General features: G+C 58.4%; 8 protein-coding genes across 8 annotated transcripts; 3 read left to right on the top strand and 5 right to left on the bottom strand.

Annotated features, from left to right (window-relative positions):
• Positions 1–974: 974 nt before the first annotated feature.
• On the top strand, positions 975–2732 carry THITE_2112843 (uncharacterized protein). Its single transcript, XM_003651947.1, has 3 exons — positions 975–2298; positions 2415–2471; positions 2571–2732. The coding sequence occupies exons 1-3, from the start codon at positions 1487–1489 to the stop codon at positions 2644–2646; spliced, it is 945 nt and encodes a 314-aa protein (XP_003651995.1). The 5' UTR covers positions 975–1486; the 3' UTR covers positions 2647–2732.
• Positions 2733–3650: 918 nt separating this feature from the next.
• On the top strand, positions 3651–5704 carry THITE_2112839 (uncharacterized protein). Its single transcript, XM_003651946.1, has 4 exons — positions 3651–3841; positions 3966–4152; positions 4252–4335; positions 4444–5704. Exons 2-4 carry the CDS (start codon positions 4002–4004, stop codon positions 5451–5453), a joined length of 1245 nt encoding a protein of 414 aa, XP_003651994.1. The 5' UTR covers positions 3651–3841; positions 3966–4001; the 3' UTR covers positions 5454–5704.
• Positions 5705–5740: 36 nt separating this feature from the next.
• Positions 5741–7426, bottom strand: THITE_2046268 (uncharacterized protein; the record flags this gene model as incomplete). Its single annotated transcript, XM_003651945.1, has 3 exons — positions 5741–6210; positions 6270–7152; positions 7256–7426. 3 exons carry the CDS (start codon positions 7424–7426, stop codon positions 5741–5743), a joined length of 1524 nt encoding a protein of 507 aa, XP_003651993.1.
• Positions 7427–7710: 284 nt separating this feature from the next.
• THITE_2112832 (uncharacterized protein) lies at positions 7711–9348 on the top strand. Its single transcript, XM_003651944.1, has 2 exons — positions 7711–8451; positions 8517–9348. The coding sequence occupies exon 2, from the start codon at positions 8533–8535 to the stop codon at positions 9313–9315; it is 783 nt and encodes a 260-aa protein (XP_003651992.1). The 5' UTR covers positions 7711–8451; positions 8517–8532; the 3' UTR covers positions 9316–9348.
• A 165-nt stretch (positions 9349–9513) lies between these two features.
• Positions 9514–10515, bottom strand: THITE_2112829 (uncharacterized protein). The gene is made up of 2 exons (XM_003651943.1): positions 9948–10515; positions 9514–9798 (listed from the first exon to the last, which is right to left on the bottom strand). The coding sequence occupies exons 1-2, from the start codon at positions 10215–10217 to the stop codon at positions 9712–9714; spliced, it is 357 nt and encodes a 118-aa protein (XP_003651991.1). The 5' UTR covers positions 10218–10515; the 3' UTR covers positions 9514–9711.
• Positions 10516–10983: 468 nt separating this feature from the next.
• THITE_2112827 (uncharacterized protein) lies at positions 10984–13637 on the bottom strand. The gene is made up of 2 exons (XM_003651942.1): positions 13171–13637; positions 10984–13118 (listed from the first exon to the last, which is right to left on the bottom strand). Exons 1-2 carry the CDS (start codon positions 13357–13359, stop codon positions 11157–11159), a joined length of 2151 nt encoding a protein of 716 aa, XP_003651990.1. The 5' UTR covers positions 13360–13637; the 3' UTR covers positions 10984–11156.
• A 314-nt stretch (positions 13638–13951) lies between these two features.
• Positions 13952–16014, bottom strand: THITE_2095073 (glycosyltransferase family 32 protein). The gene is made up of 2 exons (XM_003651941.1): positions 14656–16014; positions 13952–14552 (listed from the first exon to the last, which is right to left on the bottom strand). The coding sequence occupies exons 1-2, from the start codon at positions 15755–15757 to the stop codon at positions 14512–14514; spliced, it is 1143 nt and encodes a 380-aa protein (XP_003651989.1). The 5' UTR covers positions 15758–16014; the 3' UTR covers positions 13952–14511.
• A 5974-nt stretch (positions 16015–21988) lies between these two features.
• THITE_2149978 (uncharacterized protein) lies at positions 21989–23414 on the bottom strand (the record flags this gene model as incomplete). The annotated part of the gene is made up of 2 exons (XM_003651940.1): positions 21989–22861; positions 22963–23414. 2 exons carry the CDS (start codon positions 23412–23414, stop codon positions 22399–22401), a joined length of 915 nt encoding a protein of 304 aa, XP_003651988.1. The 3' UTR covers positions 21989–22398.

Below are 23414 nucleotides of genomic sequence, written 5' to 3'. Positions count from 1 at the left end.
ACAATGCTTGGCCTTCCTGATCGAGAGAAGCCTGCCGACGCCGTGTTCGCCCAACGCTACAACAATCCCTTCTCCGCCTGACGCCAAGAGGACGCTTTCCCTTCTGCATTTGCACTAGTTGACCTGTCTCAGCGCCCAGAAGTGACCACTGGAGCGAGGGAGGGCGGGATGTCTCAGGTATGGTTTGTGATTGTCTAAGTCTGTTCAGATCGCTGAAGTGACACCAGGTTCATGCCGGGCCTGTTGACTGGGTCCGCCGCCGCCCTCAGAGTCCGGAACGGCATTCCCGCACCAGACCGTGTTAGAGCGGCGCAGTCGACATGTCTGAATGGTGGTCTAGCCAATCTCATGCCGTGGGCCGGACTTGAAAAGAATGAAAGTGTTGGGGCTTGCCACGCCCGCATACTCCGAGCGGCGGCCTTACCGAATCATGCAGGCGGGCGCTGCCAGATTTCCAGGCAGAGCTGCCAAAGCTCATCAAACCATATCCTTGTCCAGCTGAACATCAGACCGCCTTCTGACCATCCGACAAAAGACGGTACTGTGACAGTTGCATCCGCGGTTGTTTGTCCAAGTCAAGCTGGCTGGTTCACGACGGAGCACGAGGACTATACTACTCGATAGATTCCCGGCTTTCTGGACCGCTCCCCCGAACGGGCCGAGGCTCGCTTATGTGGAGCGGTGGGACGGAGAAGATCTCATCTCGTGTAACTAACTACCCGGAGCTAACTTGCCTACGGATGTAGATCGCCAAGCCAGAGCCTACCGATTCTGGAAACCTGGGGCTGGGGGTTTGGCAATCAGATTCAAGAAGGAGACCAGGACGAGACCAGCAGGGGTCGACTGGTTTCCTGTTTCGGACTCTGGCCTGCAGTTTGCGGAGGCGAGAATGCCACCAACTACTCCGTACACTACCACACGAACATTGTGCGATGCCTTCTTCCCCACCTCTCCCCGTCCTTGCTTCCCGCGGAGAAGGCGATATGTTATGAGACTTCGAGTAAGATTAACGGCGTTACCCTAGCACGGGAATAGTTCCCCGGGCGGAATACATGGACTTGACGCTCCAAAACTCACAGCAGTTCCGGAACAAGAGAGAGGATGGCCAGGACCAGGGGAGTCGTGCCGGACCAACCACAGTCGCGGAGCAGCAATCGCCGCAGCAATGCGACCGAAATCATCACATCGTCTTGCTGACAGCCGAACATACTACACGCTCGCCATGCTCTTTTTGGGTTGATGACTGACCGGGGATAGACGGTGGCGCGAGGGAACCAATGGCAGCCACAGAAAACTAGATGGCTTGAGGACCGCAGTGTCCGGCCTACAAGCCCATGGTGTAGTTGGGAGCCGCATGCACATATCTCATCTGCTTGACTTGCTGCTCAAGATTATCCTGTGGTGTCTCCCTGAACTTTCCCATGCGCCGCCTGCAATATCAATGACACACGTCTGGTCAACGAAGAATTCCACCTGTTGCACCGCTATGTCGTCAGTTGAGGCTGATCTCTGTGACTGGTATCAAGATGCGCAGTTCCTTGACCCAGGCAACTGGGCCGTTGACCACTGCGCCCTGACCGCCGACACTTTCGGCGGACACCTCCCCCCTGCAGAGGACGAAAGCCTCCATGGCTTCGCGAGCAACCTGGCAGACTCGCAATTTCTCCTTCCCCCTCAGAATCCGACCTCCGGAGGATACCTGCCTTATGGGGAGGCTGATCCACAAGTTCACCAGCCCCCTATCAACTTTCTCTGCGAATATCAGCATCCCGAGCCGGTCAACCTATCCGCGTCCGCCGTGACCGCCGTGGTGCAAGATCCGTCGTGGGGGGCGGGAACGACTCCATACGAGCCCAATCCATATATGAGCAGTCCAGCGACGTCGATCCCACAAGCCTCGGTCGCGTTACACGGCTCTTTCGAGGTTACACGACCGCCCCAGATTCCCGAGCCGCCGCGCCCCCCGCCGCCGCTGCCGCTGCCGCTTGACCCGCCAGCGGCGCCAATCATCGACCCGGGCTCGGCGCCCAGCGAATGGGGTGCACAACAGCAACACGTCCTACCCCGGCTGCCGCTGCTGTTCAAGCCAAAGCACCCCGTCTGGCAAGCACTCAAGCAGCAGCGGAAGCGGGCGAGCCGGCGCCTGGTGGACATCCGGCACCGGACCAAGGAGCGCGAGGCGCAGGAGAAGATCAAGACCGAGTCCGAGATGCTGCAAGGCCTGCACGACCGCCTCGTCGCCGAGGAGAAGGCGCTCAAGGGGCAGCGGCTCGACCTCATGACCGAGCTGCTGGCGCAGTAAGCTACCAACCACACTGTCTCCATCGCTCCTCCCGTCCTTCGCTCGACAACGAGCCGTCGTCCTCTCCCCGGAGGAGTGCTCAAGGGCCCCGCGGCTGACCCGGCGTCGCCAGTGCACACTGTAACGACAGCGCGATAGACGAATACCTGCAGTACGCGCCCAAAGAGATGTAAGCCGCTCGTCGCTTGCGCTTCGCCTGCTTTTGCCGCAGCGGCACGACTGTCAAGATCGCTGACCACCCCCGTTCACTTACCGCCGGATCATACAGCGTGCGAAAAGCGCGAAAACACTACCTCGAGACTGCGCGGGGCCAGAGAGCCGGCTCGGCGCCGCCGGCGATGTAAAGAGCCGGGAGCGGGTCCCCTTGAGTCAGTGGTTTTTCGGCACGTTTTCAGCGGATATGCAATGGCTCCGACTTTATTCCCGGCGCGGTTCCGGCAGCTGCTGATAATGACGCGGGCCGAGTTTGTTAGCGGTTACGGTTGTCAAGTGCTATTTCCGGCGGCGCTAACGAACTAACTGTGACGAGTGATGGTGTGATCTGATGACCTTGTTTTGTTTCCCAGTGCATGGACGGTCCAGTGTTTCTTGATGGTTGGGTGCTGGATGTCAGCTGGGTGTCTCCATTGTTTCAAAAGTCCCTTGGCTTGACGGCTGGTTGATTGATGGGGTTCAGAGCGAGGCCTCCAAAGCATAACGAAGGCATTGGGGAGATGAACGTGCTGATACCATGTCTTCTGGGGAATCTCATGTCTTGTTCGATGAGCTTCATTCGGCACTTGCTTTGAGTCAACCTCTGGCGAGAGCCGGGCGGGCGTTGAAGCAAACGGAGCTGCGGAAAGTCAACCCAAGGCTGCTGTAATCGGATCCTGCGCGGTACCTGCTTGAGCCGGAGAACTCGAGAATTTCGAACGGAGCCAAGGGGGGAATGTTGTGCTGTTGCATCGACAGAAGTTCGAGGCAACTAAGGTTATCCAAGGCAGCCCACACAAACAAGTATGGAAACAGGCGCTAAAAGACCGGGGTGGATGACACTGTTCGGCGGCCTTCTTTCAGCATGTTTGGGACATGCGACAAGGGTCCACAGCAGGCCGCCGGTGACTCAAACGGAGGCTAAGCAGCCTCGAATTACAGCGCCTGTGAGAGGTGCTGTGCATGCAGGGGGTTCCCTTGGTAGGTAGTGTTGGTACGTACTTACTGTAACTCTTCCCTCCTACGTTTTCGCTTTGCGACAGACAAACGGAGAGCCGAGAACCGAGTTGGAGAGATTTGCGGCGCCAAGGTCAAACATTTGGTGCTTTTCACTTTACCAGGTCAGGTACTTCAGCGCCTTATAAGAGCATCTCACATCCCAAGAAACAGTTCCGGTCCTTTTCGCCCATAGAAAGCAGGCTCAATCTGTATTGTGCTTTCCAGCCTGGATCGCAGATCCACCAAACTCATCTCCATCCCCACCTTCCTTTTTTATCCATCAACATCAACATACAGCGCACCTCACCTCGAACAACGCACAATCAAAAAGCAACACCTGGCTTGATTGTAAGTATAAAACCCACGCCGAACTCCCTACATGACCAATACTCCCCCACTTCGACCCTGAACACAATTAAAAGCATCCATAACTCACGAACAGCGACGCCTAACGGACCATATTTACATGCAGGAGCAGCGACCGACAAGAGCAGAATTGAACTCAAAAATGACCCAACCGCCGGTCATCACACTCGACGGCCGCACAGGCGAAGGAGGCGGGCAGCTGGTGCGCATAGCTTGTGCCCTGGCGGCAGTCGCTACCCAACCTGTGCGCATCACCCACGTGAGAGGCAAGCGAGGGGGGCAAAGGGGAGGAGGTACCGTGTTTCCGTTGCGATCCCGAGGTCCCCCTTCTTGCAGAGCGTAACTGCGCAGTGGTAAGGGCTCGAGACTGACGGGGGAAAAAAATATAACAGGCCTCAAATCGCAGCATGTCACGGCGATTGAGTACTTGAAAAAGGCGACTGGGGCCCATGTGGAGGGCCTTTTCGTTGGCAGCGGTAGGTGCAGTCCGCCCTCAGACTGTGCTAACAAAGACACGGAGACAAAAGCATCGTCTCTCATGCGCCCCATCGACCGTGCAAGGCTGACGCAGCAAACTCCCCCAGACACGCTTCTCTTCAGCCCACAATCGCCCCCGACATCCCTCACATCCCGCAACATCAAGATCACGGCCGACTCCCCGGCAGCCTCTACGCTGTTGATCTTCCAGGCCGTGTTCCCCTTCCTGCTGTTCGCGGGCAACGACAAGGGCGAGCCGATCAGGCTCGAGATCTCGGGTGGGACCAACGTGTCCTTCTCGCTCTCGTACGAGTACCTGGACGAGGTGCTGCTGCCGACGCTGGAGGACGCCTTCGGCATCGTCGTCGAGCGGAAGCTGCTCGCGCGCGGGTGGAGCTCGGGCAAGCAGCAGCGTGGCGCCGTCAAGTTCGTCTTCACGCCGCTGAAGCCCGGGGAGACGTTGAAGTTCCAGGGGGACGCGGCGGCGTACGGCGGCGGCGGGTCGCAGCCGACCGTGAGGGACGTCACGGCGATTGACGTCTCGATAATTGTCCCCGCGCAGCTGCACGAGGAGCTGGCGGAGGAACTGGAGGATGCGTTGCTGGGAATGTTCGACAACGCCGAGGTCAACTTCAAGAAGATCGAGGACAGCGGCGCCGACTCGAGAATATACGTCTTCGCGGTCGCCAGGGCGGGGAAGTTGCGCTGGGGCAGAGACTGGCTCGGGGCGTCGCAGAATGCCAAGTCCAAGAACAGCAACCGGAGCAAGGCCGGATTGTCAAAGACCATCTCGCGGCAGTTGGCTAACGACCTGTACGAAGAGGTCACTGCGGGGGTAGTTGACGAGTACTTGCAGGACCAGCTGGTGGTCTTCCAGGCGCTCGCCGAGGGCCGGACATCGTTTCCGCGGGGCGAGGATAGGAACCGCCTGGAGCGGGCGATGGAGAGGCTGCAGCTCGACGACGAGGAGGACCTGCGCAAGGAGAAGACGGACGGCCCGATCGGGGAGGGGAGCGACCACACCACAACGGTGCGGTGGGTGGCGTCGCAGCTGCTGCCGAGCGTGGCGTGGTACGATAGAGGCATCGTTTGCGAAGGCGCCGGTATTAAGCAATGAAGCCGAATGACCGGAGGGATCCGCGTTGCGGTGCGTTATCACGGGCGGCGGTAGCGTTGGCATCTGGGCAGAGGCGGGAGCCGCACAGCGGCGGTCCAGCGGATCTTGCGGAGCGTTAGTAGAAGAGCATAGCGGTAGCGTCTGAGTGAAAATAGACCATGCTCAAAAGGAAGATGCGCAATGTGATGCCCATACTGACTGACAGCTTGGGAGACTGACTGGGAACGCAACACCCTCGGCGACGCACGCACGTTGGCCAGGCTTGATCACAACATTTCTCGTACCATTCATCTATACCGCTCGTAGGCCTCGACCTCCTTCTGCCGCGCTTCAACCACCTCGATCACCTCGCGGCTGTAGAGATCCTCGTGGCCCTTGTCGCCCTGGAGAATCTCCTTCTGATGTCTCGTGGCTTCTTCTTTGGTCATGCAGACCAAGTCGCGGAGCCGGAGGTTGGACGACTTCTGCTCGTCTTTGCCCTCCCCGATGCGGACCAGCGTGGTCTGTTGCGGCTTCTTCCACCGAATCAGCACTAGCTTGGTCGGGATGCCGGTGATGGCACTTCGGCCGCGGAATGCTTCCTCCACCAGGAAGGCGATGTCCCCTGGCGTGATGGGCACCTTGAGGCCGATGGCGGCGTCTGGCTGGCCGGCTTCGACCATGCGGACAATCTTCTCCTCGCTAGCCTGGACATACGCCAGGATACCGTCGTACATCTTATCTCGGGCCTTGGCCGGCTGGTAATCCATCGGGTAGCCTGAGGAAGCGTCAGCATACACTTTCCACGCCGAACCGCTGTCCCAAATCCCAGCTCACCTGTTATCTTAAGAATAACGTGGTTGGCTAGTGTGTATCCAAAAACGGCCGGCATGGTCCCCAGAACCGGCAGGATCCGCACTCGGAAGTCCGGCAGCACGCCCAGATCGCCGACCGACCCCTTCTGGAACTCCTCCTCGGGCAGCGGCAGCAGCGCGGCCTTGCCCTCGCCCATCTTCTCGGTCGAGTACACGACGGGAATCCCACTGGTGACGCCCAGCAGCTTCAACCGCCGCCTCGTCGCCCGCGACAGCCCGTCCTCCACGCTCGCCCCAATGTCAGCCACCATCACCCTGGTCGGGTCGCTCTTGGTGCCCGCCCCCATGGCCGAGATCACCGGCAGCCCCCGGTCATGACAATACTTGAGCAGCTCGACCTTGCTGTCGATATTATCAATCGCATCGATCACAAAATCCGGCCTGCTCCCTTCGTCCCCGTCCCACCCCTGCAACAGCTCCCCAGCCACTCTCGCCTCAAACTTCTGCAGCCGCAGGTCAAACCGCACCCACGGCGCGACGGCCACCAGCCGGCGCTGCAGGCACTGCACCTTGGGCATGCCGACGTCGGCCAGGGTGGCGACGGCGTGCCGGTTCAGGCTGCTCAGCGTGACCTGGTCGAAGTCGACGAGGCGCAGGCGGGCGACGCCGGAGCGGGCGAGCGCGGCGCACGCGTGCGAGCCGACGCCGCCGCAGCCGACGACGACGACGAAGGCGCGGCGCAGCGCGCCCAGCGCCTCGTCGCTGCCCAGGAACGCGCGCGTGCGCGCCAGCTGCTCGAGCACCAGCTCGTCGTCGAAGTCGCCCTGCTGGGCGCGCTGCGCCAGCGCCAGGTTGTGCTCGTCTTCGCGGTCCATGTGGGGCAGCGGGCCGATGCGGGTTACCTGCTTGCGGTGGAAGGGGGGAGGCCTCGGGTTAGTTTCGCCGGGTGGTGGGCGGGGAGGGTGGTGCAAGCGTGTAAATGAGGGCGTGGCTGAGGAGGGCGCTTACTGGCAGGGAAGGCTCGGCATCGTTGGGTTGGGGGATGGACTGCTTCAGGCGGGAGACGCGGTCGTCTCGCTGCAGGTGCTGGTAGCTGAGGACGGCGGCGGCTGTGAGGACGGCGGACACGGCCGCGGTGGCTGCCAGCTGCAGCTTGGGGTTGGAGGCCAGCGAGGCCATTGTGTCGCGGAGAACAGAGATGAGACGGAGATATTAGACACAAAGGTTCATTTCTCCGTTGTCTTTCATTGGTAGCGAATTGGCTGAGAAGCCGCAAGATTGGCGGCGTGGTTGGGTGTCGGATTGAGGTTGTGATCAAAATTTGTGAATTCGTGAATTCTCCAGATCTCGGGCCAGCCTCGCGCAACCTGGAAGCCAGCGAATTTCGTCATTGCTGGATCGACAGGGGTTGTTGGGGCCTGGCATGGCCCAATGCAGTTACACTACCAGGTATACTAAGGTTAGCCGCAACCCGGTACCCGGGCTCACTTTTTGGCGGGCCGGGCCCCTCGGATCCTTCACTCGCAGCAACCTAACAACCAATGTCGGGTGTGAGCAGCCCCGAAGGGAGAGAACGATGGTGGAAGCAGAATCTTACGCCCCAACGAGGGAGCTAAAATGGCAGACTTGTGATCTGCGCTACCTATTATGGTGCTGGTGAGATGTAATCCAGCCATTTCGGTGGTCAAGCGGTTTCCGAGCCCGTTATCTTTTCTTGCGCAATGTGTCGAAAGCTACAGACAGAGACAGAGAAAAGATTCGGGACAGCGAGGGAGAGAGGTGGCAAGCAATGGAGACCGAGGGAAACATGAAAAGAAAGAAGAAAGAAAGAGTCAAGGAAGCGAGGCCGTTACACTTGCCCGCCTGGCCCAGCAAGGCGAGTCAGCACAACCTCCCACCTTCCAGGTTCCAAGGATCCGAGGACCACCAGTGCTTAAGTCAGTCGTATTCGGGTTCGCTTTCCACGCCTTGGCCGCCGTTTCAACGCCCACGCATCTCGCGCTTTCGGTTCCGGGTCGAGGGACGGCGGCCGCTTATGTGAGTGGGATCCTGCAGATCCGGCCAAACATCTTCATTCGCACACACCGCTCTACCCCGCATCAGGGGTCAGGGGACATGATGACTGCCTCGGTATATGAAGGAGGTCTGACCTCCTCTTGGAGGTACAGTACGCGGAGAATCCATCAGTTCACCGTTACAAGCTTGTCAGGTAGCCGAGGAATTCCCCCCTCAGCGGAGCGCTCGGGTCAGCCGCTGACCAGACCAGCAGTCGTCCACGCAACACCATGGCTTCCGCTCAGGGCAAGACGGTCCTCGTCACAGGTGCCGCCGGCGGCCTCGGCAAGGCCATTGCGGAGGCGTTTTTCGCTGCAGGCGCCAATGTCGTCGTCTGCGATGTCCATCCCCAGCGGATAGCCTCGGTCGAGGAGGAGTGGGCCAAGTCCTATGCAGGCCGGTTCCTCACTCAGCAGGCCGACGTGACAGATGAGGCGGCGGTGCAGAAGCTGGTTGACGCCGCCGTCGCCAAGTTCGGCCGTCTCGACGTCCTCGTCAACAATGCCGGCATCATGGACGACTTCTCCCCCGTCGGCGCCTGCTCCAAGGAGAAGTGGGACCGCGTGCTGAACATCAACCTGAACGGGCCCTTCCTGGCCTCCAAGGCAGCTATTGCCCAGTTCGAGAAGCAGGAACCTGCCGGCGGCGTCATCATCAACATCGGCTCCAACGCCAGCATACACGGTTTCAAGGCCGGTGTCGCCTACACCGTCTCCAAGGCGGGCGTCATGGCCCTGACCAAGAACACGGCCGGCTTCTACGGGGACAAGGGCATCTACAGCATTGCACTGCTGCTGGGCGGCATGAACACGAACATCACCGACGCATTTGCCCAGGGCATGCACATGGAGATGTTTCAGAAGGTCCAGGCGTCGCAGTCGCCGTTCGAGCCGCACAGGCACCTGCCCGTCGAGAGCGTGGCCAAGTACTGTGTCTTCCTCACGGACAAGGACATCAGCCCGAGCGCCAACGGGTCGTGCATTGTATTTAACAACAACTGGCCCGAGGCGTAGGGGGTGTGGCCAGTCTTGTTTTGCCAGCGGATGGCTTGCCGCATCAAATCAGCAATCAATCAGCAATCAAATACCGATCATGAATTTCGAACCACCATTTGTCCATTCATCTCCTTCGCAGTATCGCGACGACCACACTACGTTGACTAAGGGGCAAGGAAGGGTTGAGAAGGAAGCAAGCCAAGAACCTAGCCCATTACGACGACGACGACGACAACAGAACATATCAACCAAAGCCCTTGTTTGCGTGATTCCTTGCTTTCCGTATCCAAGGGAAGAAAAAAAAAAAAAAAAACGCCCAGCCGTTTGCCAGTCCGCCATTTATCCCTTCTCTCCAAACACCCTGCTCACCGGATCGCGGAAGGGAACCCGTAAGGTTCTCCTTGCCGGCGCCGCTTACCAGTACGGGGGCGGGACGCAGTAGGGGCTACCGTTCTGGTAGTTGAAATCGCACGAGGTGCCGGCCGGGCAGGCGCCGCCGTACTACGTTTCCCCCGTCGTCAGCACAATGGTTTGTTGTTTCCTCTGTGATATCCATCCCAAGTCCTCACGCACCCACGCCACCCAAGCCGAGGAGAGGAGAAAAGGCCATTGCAAGAGAAGAAGAAGAAGAGGAAAAAGGTAGAACTCACGACCCAGGTACCGGACACGTCACAGACGCGCCAGCCGCTCCTGTCCCACGTGCACGAGTACATGCCGGGCTGGCAGTACGGCGGCGGCGGGGGGTGTGGGTGCCAGCCCTGCTGCTGGGCGCCGCCGGCGCCGGCGGCGCTCTGGGCCTGGTCGGCCATCTTGCTGACGCCGGCCGCGTTGTTGACGTCGGCTGCGTCGGGCGCTGCCTTGTTGGGGGTCACGGCCGCGAGGGCGGCGGCGGCGAGGGCGAGGATGGACAGGAGCTTCATTTCTTCTTTTCTTTTTCTTCTTTCGTTCTCTGGGGCTGCTGCTGGTAGAGCGTTGGTCAGGAGGTTGCTTGTTGCTGAATGGATGTGTGTATGTGTGAAGACGTGGTGGTGGGTGTCGATGGGTGAGAGGGAAGAGGCTGTTGGGGTTGAAGGTCGAGGCGAATATATATGCATTTTCCTTCACCTCCTTCAGCCTTCGAACTTCGAGTGCCGCGGCTGATCATCTGGGAATTCTCCCTGCCCTCTCCCTGCATGCCGAGCGAGATGAGTGTCTGCGGTATTGGAGTGGTAGCCAGGGCGGACTAAGCATGCTGGGCGCTGAATGTCTCGGGCGCCCCTATTCCCAGCGATCGCCCTGGATTCAAGGGTTCCAGCCCAGCCAGCATGCCACTAATACGCTCCTTGAGAGAGGCACCTTACATCACAACGTAAAAGGGGGGTTAAAATTGGAATTATCTCTGATTTCGCTTCCTAGGCTCCCTAAGACGAGAAAAACGCCCTCCCAGCCGGTTACGCCGAGAAGGTTGGGAAAGCCAACGTATCCTCCCAGACTGCGCGTTCTGCCTGCAGCAGTGATGACCAAATTGCAGTAGTAGTCTTGTTCAGGGGTTGGCCTACAACGAAACGATAACCATCAAGTCAGCACAGCAATCTCACAAGAATGCAATTGCTGGCCAATCGGGCCTTCTCCGTCAAAAACCGAGTCTGGCCATATCCTGTGGCCGGCGGATTTCTCGGATTCCTCATACCCTGATTCACCCGACCACGAGGCATACCTTCTGCGGAACACCATTCCACCCAGCCACGTCTAAGTCTGGAGGATACATTCCGCTGCATATTTCAAGAGACATGTTCGGCTAGATTCATGCTTGACCACCAGCCTCGACCTATCCAATGCCTGCGTGCTCCCAGCCGGTGCTGTCCATCCATGCCGGAGGGCTACCTCCCGGCCTCCAGCAGCTGCTTCGCCATCTCGCGCAGCTTGAACTTCTGGATCTTGCCGCTCGCCGTCTTGGGGTACTCGCGCACAAACCAGACATGCTTCGGCACCAGATGGTTGGACAACCGCGTCCTCACCCACTCCCGCACCATCTCGCCCGTCAGCACCTCCCCCTTCCCACTACTATCACCACCACCACCAGCAGCATCACAACCGACACCAGTACCCGCTTTCTCCTCCTGCCCCTCGCCCTCGACCTTGACCCCGTCGTGCACAATGACAAAAGCGCCCACGCTCTCCCCGTACCTCTCATCCGGCACGCCAACGACGCTGACCTCGGCCACCAGCGGGTGCTGGAACAGGCAGTTCTCAATCTCCAACGGGTGGATGTTCTCCCCGCCGCGGATGATCAAGTCCTTGATGCGGCCCGTGATCTCCACGAACCCATCCTCGTCCATGCGGGCCTCATCGCCGCTGTACATCCAGACAACCTCCTCCTCCTCGCCATGCTCACCCCCCTCCCTCTCCACAACCCTCACCTCCCTCGTGCGCGCCTCGTCCCCCCAGTAGCCCTGCATGACGAGGTACCCAGCGGCGGCGAGCTCGCCGCGGTGGCCGCGGGGGACGACTTTAGCGCGGTCGGCCGGGTCGACGATCTTGACGCGGGTGTGCGGCATGGCGCGGCCGACGGTGGCGGTGCGCTTGGCGGGCGGGTCGCGCGGGCTGGTCATGCAGCTGACGGGGCTGGTCTCGGTCATGCCGTAGCAGATGACCAGGTCGCGCAGGCCGAGGACGGCGTAGATCTTGCGCATCAGCGACTCGGGCACGGAGCTGCCCGCCGCGATGCCCTTGCGCAGGTGGGTGGGGAGGGCGGCGATTTGCTGCGGGGAGAGGACGGGGTGGGATTGGGGGGCGGAGGCGGAGGCGGAGGGTGATTGGGGATGGGAATGGAGAAGCTCGAACAAGGAGACGAACATGGTCGCGACGCCGTAGAGGCCCGTGGCGCGGTGCGCGGCGGCCATCTGGAGCGTTGCGCGCGGGTCAAAGGCCGGCGAGGGGAAGAGGATGGCGGCGCCGGTGGTGGCGGTCGCCATGTAGCCGAGCACGGAGCCGAAGCAGTGGAACAGCGGCGGAGGGCAGACGATGAGATCGGAAGGATCAAGACCCATGCGGTGGGCGATGAGTGCGCCGTTGTTGAGGATGCTGGTGTGGGTGAGCATGGCGGCCTTGGGTTGGGACGTCGTGCCGCTAGTAAATTGGATGTTGATGGTGTCGGCGGGAGAGAGCGGCGCATCGGGGGTGACAGGACGGGCGGCGTAGGTGGAGGAGGCGCGGATGCTGGAGAAGTCCGGGAGGAGGGCGCTGAAGGGGGTAAGTGAGCGGAGGGACCCAAGGGGTGGGAAGTTGCTCAGCGGGTGGGAGGCCGAGTTGTCGACGACGATGACGGTTCTGAGCGTGGGGACCTCAGGGGATTCCACCCGGCCGGACGCGAGGTCGGGGATGATGGCTTGGAGAAGCGGTAGGTTGCTCCGTCCGCGGCAGGGCTTGTAGGCGAGGTCGGTGACGGCGCCGATGATCAGCAGCTCGACGCCGAGATGGTTCAGCGCGGCAGAGACCTGCTGCACATTAGATGCAGGATTCAGGGGCACGAGAATGGCGCCGAGCTTGAAGACGGCGTAGGTGAGCGCGGCGAACTCAGGGGTGTTGCCCAGGCTCACGGCCACGCGGTCGCCCTTCTTAACACCTAAGGAGCGGAGCGAGTGGGCGAGCGCGTTGGACGCGAGATCGAGCTTCTCGTAGCTGAGGGCCGTCTCCAGAGCAGTTGGGATGCCGTCGGCGGGCAGATTCGGCAGCGCATCGGGGGTGGTGGTCGGCGAGCGGCAGATGACGGCGGGCCTGTCTCCAAACTGCGAGACCACCGAGGCAAAGTGCTCGGGGATGGTGTGCGGCAGGAGGGGTGGCTTTGTCGCTGTCAGCCGCGGACTCTCTGGTACTTGGAGGGTGATTCCTTGCCTCTGCTGGTCCCTCGACGATACTGCGCGACAGCGTGCTGGCTGCCCGGACCGTCCTGACCGTCCTCCTGCCTTCATTCTGCCTCCGAGTCCTGTAGCAAGCCGCACACAGTGTGCGCCCAGCGGGAAGGCCGTGGCGTAGGCTTCCAAGCGGAAGCACTCTGGCATTCGAGGGCACTTGGAGACGCATGGTGAACCTGCGCGCCGTTGCTGTCCCGAGGTTCCCCGCACACGAGTCGGCCCAGATCGTGGCAAACTACTGCGCAATGATCATCACCCAGAGCATGGACTAATCATGAGATAGATGAATTACGGATGTATCAGGCCTGAGGGAAGAATAAGAGAAGACAGTAAAAGCGGAGCCGAAGTCATCTCGCTCGTCGCGTGTCCGAGGGCCCGCGGTGATCGTCATCCCCTCTCGCGTTGCACACACCCGAGGCAACGCCCCGAAGCCCGAACAAGGAAGGTCCGCCGTCGTGGCGCTCTTAGCGAGCGAGGGAGCGGCTCCAAAATGCGGGGTGCATGGCCTGCCAATGGGTCGCCCCGCGATCTGGCACCAGCTTGGCATGGGGAAGGCTGAACGGTTGGGGTAAACGGCTGGCACCCAAAGTCGCACCAGAGGAGCGGAGCGATTCCCGAGAGCGGTCCAGTTGACTTCACAAGACCGATGAGCCGTTCCAAGCCGTCCCTTTCCCGCTTGACGCTGCAGACAACTCCTGGATGGGAGCACCAGAACGATGCTGATGTTATGCTAATCCCGAATTTCGCTCATCGCAGCAGTTCGAATCAACGCGGCTATTCATGCCTCGAGCCATCACTTCTGCACGTAGTTGTCTTTCCCCTCCCGTTCGACAAACCCCTGGAGACGGCGAGGTCGTCAACCCATCCCTGCCAGCTTTCCTAGGCCTCGCGGCCGACCAACACACCATGTACGGTATTGCGTAAGGAAGGTATCTCCAGCCTTCCTCCAATGACCGACACGGGATCATCCAAACACCACTTTGACAACCCGGTCATTGGCCTTCCCGCAACTGATCTAAATGTACAGCCACTTCAAGGACTCCCCAGAGCAGGGAAGCACGCCCTTCCTTTCAATCAAGCCCCCATTTCCTATACACCCTCTATCCGTCCCGAGCCCACGAAGAAACAAAGGGGAAACATAAGATAGCTGTCCCCCAGAAAGAACCCCGTTTGGGGCCGCAGCTTGCCACCGCCACAGGAACGCCGAGCCATGCAAGTTTTTGTGTCAAGATGGATGATTAAAACAGGGTACGCGTCGTGTGCGCAACGAGAGAAATGAAAGGAGGTATCGTCATGGTCAAATGTAGGAGGGCAGACGCCTTTACCCGCCAATGTGTCGCTCGTTTTCGGGCTTCCATGTCCCTGTTCCACCACCGCCAAGGTCAGATTAGATCACCAATGCATAAGGTAGGGAGGAAAAAAGAAGAGGAAAAAAAAAAAAAAAAAACCAAAAAAAAATTCTCACCCTCAAAGCCGTGCTTCACAAACGCCAGCGGGTCGTCCACGTCCTTAGCCCCCATCTGCTGCACTCCCGGCGAGAAGCTCGTGATGGGCAGGACGACCACGTCGCCGACGCGCTTCGGCGTCTCCATGCCCGTGAAGTTGCGCCAGTCGATGGGGCCCGGCGACCGCGCCATGTCGAAGTAGCGCGGGTCGTTGAAGTACTCGAAGATGACGTCGGTCCAGAGCGCGGGCCCCGTGAACTCGATGACGTTCTTGTCGCCGACGCCGGCCAGCGAGCCGGCGCGCTTGCGGGCCAGCGTCCGCTCGGCGATGCGCGCGACCACCTCGCGCAGCACCGGGTGGCCCGGCTTGGCCTGGATCGTCCACTGGCAGAACTGGATCCGCCGGCTGTACCAGTCCTTCCAGTCGGGCCGGTCCGGGTCCGCCTCGATGCCCACCACCAGCCCGACCGCGTGGCGCGGCACCGACGCCGGGATCCACTCCACCGCGCTTTTGATCGCGTACGTGTCGATGTCCGAGTAGATCCCTCCCCGCGCCAGCAGGATCAGGTACCGGAAGAAGTCGGCCTTGAGCACCGGCAGCGGCAGCGCCTCGTACGCCTCGAGCACCTCGGGCACCGACGCGTACAGCAGCCGCAGCAGGTGCACCGCCACCTGGTCCGTGATGACCTCGTGGATGAAGCCCGGGTGCTGGTTCGTCCACGTCGCCTCCTGCTCGCGAAACTCGAACTGCCCGTGCGCCGGCGTCCACTTCCACGTCTGCCAGATGTACGCGGGGAACTTGGACTCGACGTCGTAGGGGAATTGGTACGCGAGCTTTTCCTGCAGCGTCATCTTGGACATGTCCTGCATCGGCTGCTGCCCTTGCGGCGATGATGGTCTGTTGCGGTTCCGTCCAGCGGGTACCGCATCGTTGTCGTTATTGGAGGTTGGCCGGTCCGACGAAGTCGTCGTCTGCGAGTTCGCTTTGGATTCGGACCCCGACTGGGTTTTAGGGAATTCGATCGCCGATAACGAGGCAGCTGGGGACGTCGAACGGGTTGTGAAGTATAGGATCGTGATGAAGAAGGCCGCCGCCACGAGGGCACGTCGGAAGGTGAGCATGGTGACGGGATTGCTCGTCTCTGGTTCGGCGCAAAGAATATCAGTTGCCCCGTACTTGTTAGACCCTCGAGCACGCCTGCGGGGTCCGAGTAGCTAGCGAGGCGGGCGGACCGGAGGCTAAGCTCTCGTGTCCGTCCGCTCGTATAGGAGAGAGAGCGAAGGTGGCGTGGTGCGAGCGCAATACGAGAAAGATAAATCGTGTGAAACAAAAATGGGGAGGGAAGAAATCGAAAAGAAAAGCCCGCGTTGCACAGGAGGGGAACAAGAGGCTGCAAATGCTGAGCGGTGAGGCTTGCGCAGGTTGCCCCTGAGCTGCTCGCTCCAGCTGCAGCCGAAGAATTCGGATGGGCAGGGGATGCACATTGCGTGGGCTGTTGATCATACCTCAAAACCTTGTTTTTCAGCGACGGAGATCTGTGCCAAGAGCCTTGCCGCAGCCAGGGATGCTCTTCACGCCCCACAGTTGAGGATTGGTTCGCGTCCTGTTGTTACATACACTCTGTAACTGAATCGGGGATGGGGCCCCGGCAAGTTTCAAAAAAATCCAAGCCGCGCCGCGGGACGAACACCAACGGCTCCCTCAAGTGTCGGCAGAGAGCTGTCGATGGCGCGGAATAACAGACCATTGGTCGTGTTCAGCGTTGCAGCCGACTGATCACGCTTCTGGAAGTTCCCAGGACGACTATTGTAGATCCGAGGCAGGTAGTGCACATAGGTTTTTAGTGTAGCGTACATAGGTCGGCATGGAGGAGTCGTCAACGGCTGCGTTGCTGCTGCGCAAACAGGCGTGGGGGTCCCTCAGCTGTGGAGCCGAGACACTGCAGCGATGACGTTGCGCTGGGCTGAGCAACAGCCGCGATTGGATCCGATTCCAGGTCGTCGTTAAAGAGGTCCCGCCAAGACTAATTTCGGAGACTGCCGCTTACAAGTATTTACAATCGCCACGGGGTGAGCGGGGCCGCGACGACTTAGAGCAACATCAACAACGAAGAATTGCAAAGACTCGTCGCAACAACTTCGCGAAACCTCAACCAAATCGAAAAAAAAGAAAACGAGGTTAACCCGTACCCTAACCTTAACCCGAATCCTAACCATTAACCCGAACCTTAACCAGTGGGGGGCTAGCGCCGCCCCCCGTACCCCCGGCGAACTAACCCTTGGCGATAGTGCAAACCGCTTAGCGGTCTTGGCGGGGTACTGACGCTGTAAAAACATTGCCGACAATTGGCCGAAATTAGTCTTGGCGGGACCTCTTTAACGTCTACCATCGGGCGCACGCCCGACGACGGTCGATAACCAAAGCCGACTCCTCAGGGCAACCGAGGTTGACAATGCGCACGATGCGGGATGGACTACTGGATGGAGATGGGCTAGAGATGGGACGAAAAAAAACGCGCAGCTCATCAGCAACTCGAATAATTCGACACGCCTGTGTTTCCCTCTGACCTGGACCGTGCTCGAGACCGAGAGATCCAGGATCTGCGGCCGTGGCACGAGGTGACACTGGATCTGCCAATTGGAAGTTCCCTGGGTCGTTACACGTCATCCATCTGGCTGGTCATGCCGTCTCCCGCTCCTAAATGCCGTATGCATCAGGATAACGACAAGGAGGGCTCCAAAGCGGCCATGTCCAGGCCTTGAGGCAAACACTTCGTCTGCAGGATATGTACAAAGTACAGTCCAGGATTGAAAGACGAAAGCCGTGGCGTTGAAGAGCACTACTCTGCAGAATTCCATACACTACGGAATACGGATTATAGAGGGAGTTTCCCTCCCTCTGCCGCCAAGCCATCCGACGTTCCGACGGTTGGATGCCGCTTCGGGGAGCCTTCTCGCCGATCGATGTCCCGACGATCTCGCTCTCTTGGCCAACTTGAAGGTGGGGTCACCAAACATGAAACGCGGCTAACCCAAGAACGATGCAGTGAACTACGCTACTCCACAATTGCCAAGCACCCGGGCCAAGACACGGAAAGTGCTTCCCAAACTCGAAATCCGAGCTTCGCCAACCACCATTCCCGGTTCGTCCGCAATCCATTCAAGCTTCTGGTTATGCAGCATGGCTGCCATCGATTTATCCACTAGACGTAGGTAGAGTTGGTGAGCATTTCCTACAGGTCGGAAATAACCGAGTCCCCCCGGCTCTTCAAATAACTCCATGTCCAATTGTCCATACACTACCACAGTACGCCCAGTCGTACCTACCATATCCGGCCGCGTCACCATTTCTCTTAAGATCCCCGACCATAATGCTCCCTCCTCGGCTCTGTTCTGATGTCTTATCGGATTGCCTGGCTGAAACCCTCTTGATGCTATTTTAGTCGTTATTCGTCACCGTGAAATGGAGGTCTACCCCCAGTTCCAGTTCCGTCTCCCTGAATTGCGGGTAAGGCGGACATCTACTACTGACTACCGAAGTCCAGTATAACTATTCGGAACAGCAACGTCTCGGACAGCAGGTGCTCGACGCCTCATCTCTGAAAAGTAAATCTAGATATGGCCCTGTGCGTGACACAAATGCCAAAAAAACGGGCCTGGCATTGCATGAAGCAGAGAGCACTCCACTTCCTTGGCCGGAATGCCGGAGTCACTAGGATAAGAGTTGAATGTACATGTAGATGATGTCCTGAAGCATGACAGGCTGGCACTGGGTAGAGCATTAGTCCATGGCTAGTATAGACACCCCTGGATAATGTTTCTTCGCCTTAGATAGAATGCTAACGGAGACAACTCGAGTACATGGGAGGATAGAATGCTCGCCTCCTGTTGGGTATGATAGGGATTATGGCTGGCAATACGCAGGATTGTTGATGGATCATTCTCATTTTCTTAAGACAAATCTTTATTTAAAAAAGACCTTTCGGTTGCGCCTCCAACATGATGCTCAACACAACGTTAGTCCTCCTAGTTACCTAGGACCTATGCCCTCGCCATCATCAACCAGGAAGGCGAGTCCCATGTCTGTTGCTGGACGGCTAGACACCCAGATAAAGCTTGACCTCTTATTTCGAACTACGAGTAGGCCACCAGATGCCGTTGGAGACAGACATATCAAACTAAGACCTGGAAGCTCAAGAATATAAGCATCTCATTTGCCTCGTGACAATAGTCGTAATTGCAGCAATATCTACTGGGGTTTGTGCTACCTCTGGGCTGGGTGCATTGCAACACGTAGGGAAGTCTTCATAGACAGGCAATCATACTTTCTCTGGGTGCTGGTAGGAGGTAGGCATAAGACAAGAAAGAGACATTAAACTTATGAGAGTCAAGCGGACACTTAATCAGTCCTTGTTGTATGGATTTATATTTCACCCTCGAACCAGCCCCGGTGTATTGGCCCAGAGATTGCCACGCCCAGTCCTGGTCTCGTCTGGATAAGAATGGACTCCTCCCAGGATACTCAGATGGGCCGATTGTTGATAGAGCCGACTGGCTTAGAGATTCAATCCATCTCCTACCGTTTTTACAACAGCCAAGCCGTTATTTCGGGTCGAACCAAAGGTCGGCTGGCCTGGATGGCTTGCCTTGTTCCAACGTCTAATTCCACGGGGATGAGGCCCTTCTATGTTTGATTGTTGTGCGACTTGAGGCCTGAGACATGGTCGTCACATTGACGCCGTTGCCTTCTTTTCGCTCTCCGTTTGCCTTCCAAGACACATCATTGCAATAGTGTCCACCAGAGTTCGAGAGGCAAGCATCAGCTCAGAGCTGAATGTCTCCCAATTCAGCACAATCTCCATTGCTGATGCAGCCTTGGCTGCTCCAGCCTCCTACTGCTACTGCATTAGGGTGCTCAGCCTGTCACTTGCATCCCCAATGATAGATATTCGAACGCGCTTCAATCAGATCGATGATGGGTTATCATGCAAGCCCAGGTCTCATCATCACCAGCAAGAATGACGATAATAAGGCACCGAAACGCATTTGGCCTGGGCTGGAAGCCGGACGTAATGCACAATACAGCCGGCATGGAGCCGCGTTCCGCCCCAAAGTGCAGTTTGCCTTGAGCAGCATGCCATAACCCCGCATCTCGCCACTAAACTTTCGAGTCCTTTGGCGGAACGTATGGTTGCCAACTTGAGATAGGCGCACTGCAAACCCCGCAGCTGAAGCCTGCTCGTCCGGGAAAGGCCATATCACGTCAGAGCTGGTTGCCCTGCAGATCAGCCTGAAAGAGCATAAGCAGAACGAAATCGTTCGGTCACAAATGACCAACCCCACCACCGGGCCCCTCATTTCTGGATGCCTTGTCTTGCCGCGGTTCTGGAAGCGAGAACAATGCCCATTGTGTAGTTTTTAAAGCAGCAAGAGCCACGGGGGCCGGCCTCCCATTGGCGGAAGAAACCCGAGCCTGTTTGTGATGATTCACGACGTCACACACGCAACTGCGGCTGGGTGCATGTGCAACTCCATCATCGTCCAGACCGGGCACAAGGCCAACTTGCCTGCTGTGGGCGATCTTGGGACGGCGCTTGTGAAGGTCCAGTTCCACGGCAGACCAAATCGGGGAGCCACATTTTCGCAAGGCACGCTTTACTCAGGTCAGATTTCCTCGGTGAGCGCAGGTACATTGCGTCACCTATTCGGCACAAGGTGTGAGCTGCCAAGCTCGATGAGTTGCCCAGATGAACCACACCGAGACCTGGCACGACACCAACGAGTGCAGTGCCTCGTTGCCTTTTCTTGCCAAAGTGCATGTAGCCCTGTGCTGCAAATGTGTCATTGAAACCTAGGTAGATTCGGCGAAAAGGTGTCTTCTCCCCTCGTCCCGTGCCATATCTCGGAGCTGTCGTGGCACTCACTGACGTTACGGAAACCCCAAAGCTGCACCAATGTCCCGGGTTGCAGCCGCTAATGTAGCGCTGCTCGTCCTGCCGCCGGATAGGCTTGCAAGTTGACCGCGGCTGCCTTGCCGAGAAAGAAAAAAAATAAAGCAACATTCGCATCTGTTCCAGAATTCTGCACGACCGGGCAGTGCCTTGTTTTTTCGACGCAACCGATGGAGTCAGTGCCGGACGGCCCCACCCATGCCCCCGGCGCCACCCCGCAGCTTCCGATGGCTTTCTTCCCGGCTTGGCGCGAGGAATCCCGATGGTTCTCCACTTTTCCCCGGGAAGAGGAGGAAGGCAGGCCCACTTACGGCCGTCCCGGGTTCTTCCGAGTATGTTGTGTCCGGAAGCTGTAAGTGGACAACGGGTAACGGTTGCAATGTCCCTTGGTGCTGAATCTTGCCGTAAACATGATCGTTTGTCACTTCTCCCTGAGACTTTGGCATGAGCGTCAAAGTTGATGTTCGCACTTATCCGCCGCTCGTCGCATCGGAATCTAAGCGTAGAGTTGGGCATCAAAATAGTTGGGCTGCAGGAGTAGTTGAGGGGTTTGGCCTGATATCTTAGCCGATTTGCGAGACATCTGTCTCCTCCATTCGACGGACCAGACTGGGTTCTCTCTGGGCCAGGCTCATTACCCACAGCAGTACTGTCTGGGAATAGAGGCCCGGAGCCAAGGAGGATGCAACAAGTAATCACACTGCAGGCGAGCTGCGTCGGATGCGCCAGCGGCGGTTGTCGTCGGGGGCACGTGAAGGTCTTGCGAGAAACCTGATGATGCTACGATTGAGGGGGGAGCTGGGGTGCAAATATTTAGCGGCGGTTGCTGCGGCTTTCTCCTATTACCCCTGAATGGTCACCCCTGACGACGGCTGTGCTTATAAACTTGAAGTCCGTCTTAGCATACTTTTAAAAAATAGGGCATTTGCTCGCTTGTCTGCGGTCTCGGAGAAGGGTGTGACACTTTGGATCCCATCTTCCGAGATGAAATAGTTGCCACGAGCGCAAAAAGAAGTGTCAGGCAGCAAGGCACAGGGACGCTCTTGCAAGGTATGACCCATGCATATGAACATGTGCAAGTTGTACCGCATGTGTCTCGAATGCATTGTCTTTCAAGTGAGGAAGGCCCGGGTGTCGGCTGGGGATTGTACAACACACGGCTAACGGCGTTGAGGACTGATATAAAGATGGCAAGCAGGACGCTTCCCCAAGTTGGGAGCTGGGGATTAAGCAATGCCCTTCCTACTACCCGGTGAAACGTTGCACATCTGAAGCCATAGCCGACAGTGCGAAGTCCCTTGTTGGAGAGTCCATGCAAGCACCCGATCCAATTTGAGCAAACATCCAGCACCCGGGCACGGGCACTACCAGCAGATGAGCACAGCATCGAGTGGTGCTTCTTGGCGTACTAATGCGGTCATGAATTGCTCGACAACAATTTCGATGGTAGCTGGTCTGGTCCACGACTGCCCCTGACTGAAACGTCGTCCACTCTGTCACCCAAGAGCAACCAGCCCCAGCCCCCAACAACAGTCAGGTGAAAGCAAAGTATCGCGTTCAAAAACTTTTCGTCTGGCGATTGATATCGGAAACAGGTAGCAAGTGGCGAGTAACACCACTTCCCCGGGACACGAACTCGGAACCTCAGCTGGCGCCGGAGAGTGGCGAGCTGGTCCGGCCTAGCTTGGCCTGGTTCAATGGAAGGAGTGGCAAGGCCGAAAGAAAAATCACAAAAGCCTACCCGTTCTTCGTCAATCTGGGAATTCCATTTTGTTCCTTTTCTCCATCCGACCACACCAACACAGCTCAAGGCTAGTGGCCGGCACTCCAAAGCTCGTCATCCTGGCACCGGACCCAGTCATCGTTTTCTTCTTCCAGGACATGATTCTCTTGGTCGCGGGCCTCTTGATTGTCCTGGATGCAGGAGCCGAAATGTTCCTCGTCCGGCTGACCATTATTGTCCTCGAGGTCTGCATCAGCTATTCCGGCCGGATACTGATGAGCGATCGGATACTGGGGCGCCGCTTGATACCACTGGCCGTCGGCAGCAAGAAAGAGGTGGTCGCGATGGAAAGTCTGGTAGCCTCCAGTGATACCGCCTGAAGCTGTGGCGTAAGAGGTATCATATCCTCCCATCATCACGCCTTGGACCGTGGGGTAGTCAACAAGGACATAGTCCGTTGGTGGGTTGCCTAGGGCAACGCTCCGATCTCTCCGATGGCCCTTCTTTGTTCTCGTGGCTGCATCTCTCGTCGTCTCTCGTTCGCTATTCTCCCTTTGGTTAATGGTCAGCACTCGGGATCTCGAGACAAACGCCAGTACCACCAACGCCGGCGACCGTGGGATGATGTACGGGGAGTAGGGGAGGACACTCACGGATTGGAGGACTGGGGCGATCCAGGCGACACAGCCAGCGAAGCGGCCGAGTCATCACTGCCGTCATGACTCCCGTCATCGGTTCCTGCAGCCGGCGACGCCGCGTAGTATCCCTGGTGCGGACCGGGAAACAGAAAAGGGGCCTGCCCCGGACCGACCTGTTGTGGTTCAAAGGCCGGGAGGTGTGACGGGGCGAAGGCAACTCCGAAAAAAGGAGCTTGAGGCTGGGCTGGCAGCGGATCTGGGTCGGGAGTCGTCAAAAAGGCCGACTGGTCGGTGACACTGGTGGACGACGTCCGTGAGGTGGATGTTGACGAATGACCTGATGCGTTTCTGATGCCATCCGACTCCGAGGTGCGTGATGCGTTGGAGCGGCGGCCGTCGGCACGCGAGCGGCGGCCGTCGGCACGCGAGCTGCGGTAGGAGCCTGACCGACGCCCCTTGCCGAACAT

This window comes from Thermothielavioides terrestris, chromosome 2 (assembly GCF_000226115.1).
Source record: "Thermothielavioides terrestris NRRL 8126 chromosome 2, complete sequence".
Lineage (NCBI taxonomy): Eukaryota > Fungi > Ascomycota > Sordariomycetes > Sordariales > Chaetomiaceae > Thermothielavioides > Thermothielavioides terrestris.
This window is presented reverse-complemented; position numbering and strand designations above follow the sequence as displayed.

Excerpts from the sequence above, each read along its gene's own strand:
- THITE_2112843 (XM_003651947.1), top strand. The coding sequence starts at position 1,487 with ATGTCGTCAGTTGAGGCTGATCTCTGTGACTGGTATCAAGATGCGCAG. Across the intron at positions 2,299-2,414 it reads ATGACCGAGCTGCTGGCGCA|TGCACACTGTAACGACAGCG; the intron begins GTAAGCTACCAA and ends CGGCGTCGCCAG. Across the intron at positions 2,472-2,570 it reads CAGTACGCGCCCAAAGAGAT|CGTGCGAAAAGCGCGAAAAC; the intron begins GTAAGCCGCTCG and ends CGGATCATACAG.
- THITE_2112839 (XM_003651946.1), top strand. The coding sequence starts at position 4,002 with ATGACCCAACCGCCGGTCATCACACTCGACGGCCGCACAGGCGAAGGA. Across the intron at positions 4,153-4,251 it reads AGGGGGGCAAAGGGGAGGAG|GCCTCAAATCGCAGCATGTC; the intron begins GTACCGTGTTTC and ends AAAATATAACAG. Across the intron at positions 4,336-4,443 it reads GGGCCTTTTCGTTGGCAGCG|ACACGCTTCTCTTCAGCCCA; the intron begins GTAGGTGCAGTC and ends AAACTCCCCCAG.
- THITE_2112832 (XM_003651944.1), top strand. The coding sequence starts at position 8,533 with ATGGCTTCCGCTCAGGGCAAGACGGTCCTCGTCACAGGTGCCGCCGGC.
- THITE_2112829 (XM_003651943.1), bottom strand. The coding sequence starts at position 10,217 with ATGAAGCTCCTGTCCATCCTCGCCCTCGCCGCCGCCGCCCTCGCGGCC. Across the intron at positions 9,799-9,947 it reads ACGTGTCCGGTACCTGGGTC|TACGGCGGCGCCTGCCCGGC; the intron begins GTGAGTTCTACC and ends GGGGAAACGTAG.
- THITE_2112827 (XM_003651942.1), bottom strand. The coding sequence starts at position 13,359 with ATGCGTCTCCAAGTGCCCTCGAATGCCAGAGTGCTTCCGCTTGGAAGC. Across the intron at positions 13,119-13,170 it reads TCGTCGAGGGACCAGCAGAG|CCACCCCTCCTGCCGCACAC; the intron begins GCAAGGAATCAC and ends ACAGCGACAAAG.
- THITE_2095073 (XM_003651941.1), bottom strand. The coding sequence starts at position 15,757 with ATGCTCACCTTCCGACGTGCCCTCGTGGCGGCGGCCTTCTTCATCACG. Across the intron at positions 14,553-14,655 it reads TGTGAAGCACGGCTTTGAGG|GGACATGGAAGCCCGAAAAC; the intron begins GTGAGAATTTTT and ends GTGGTGGAACAG.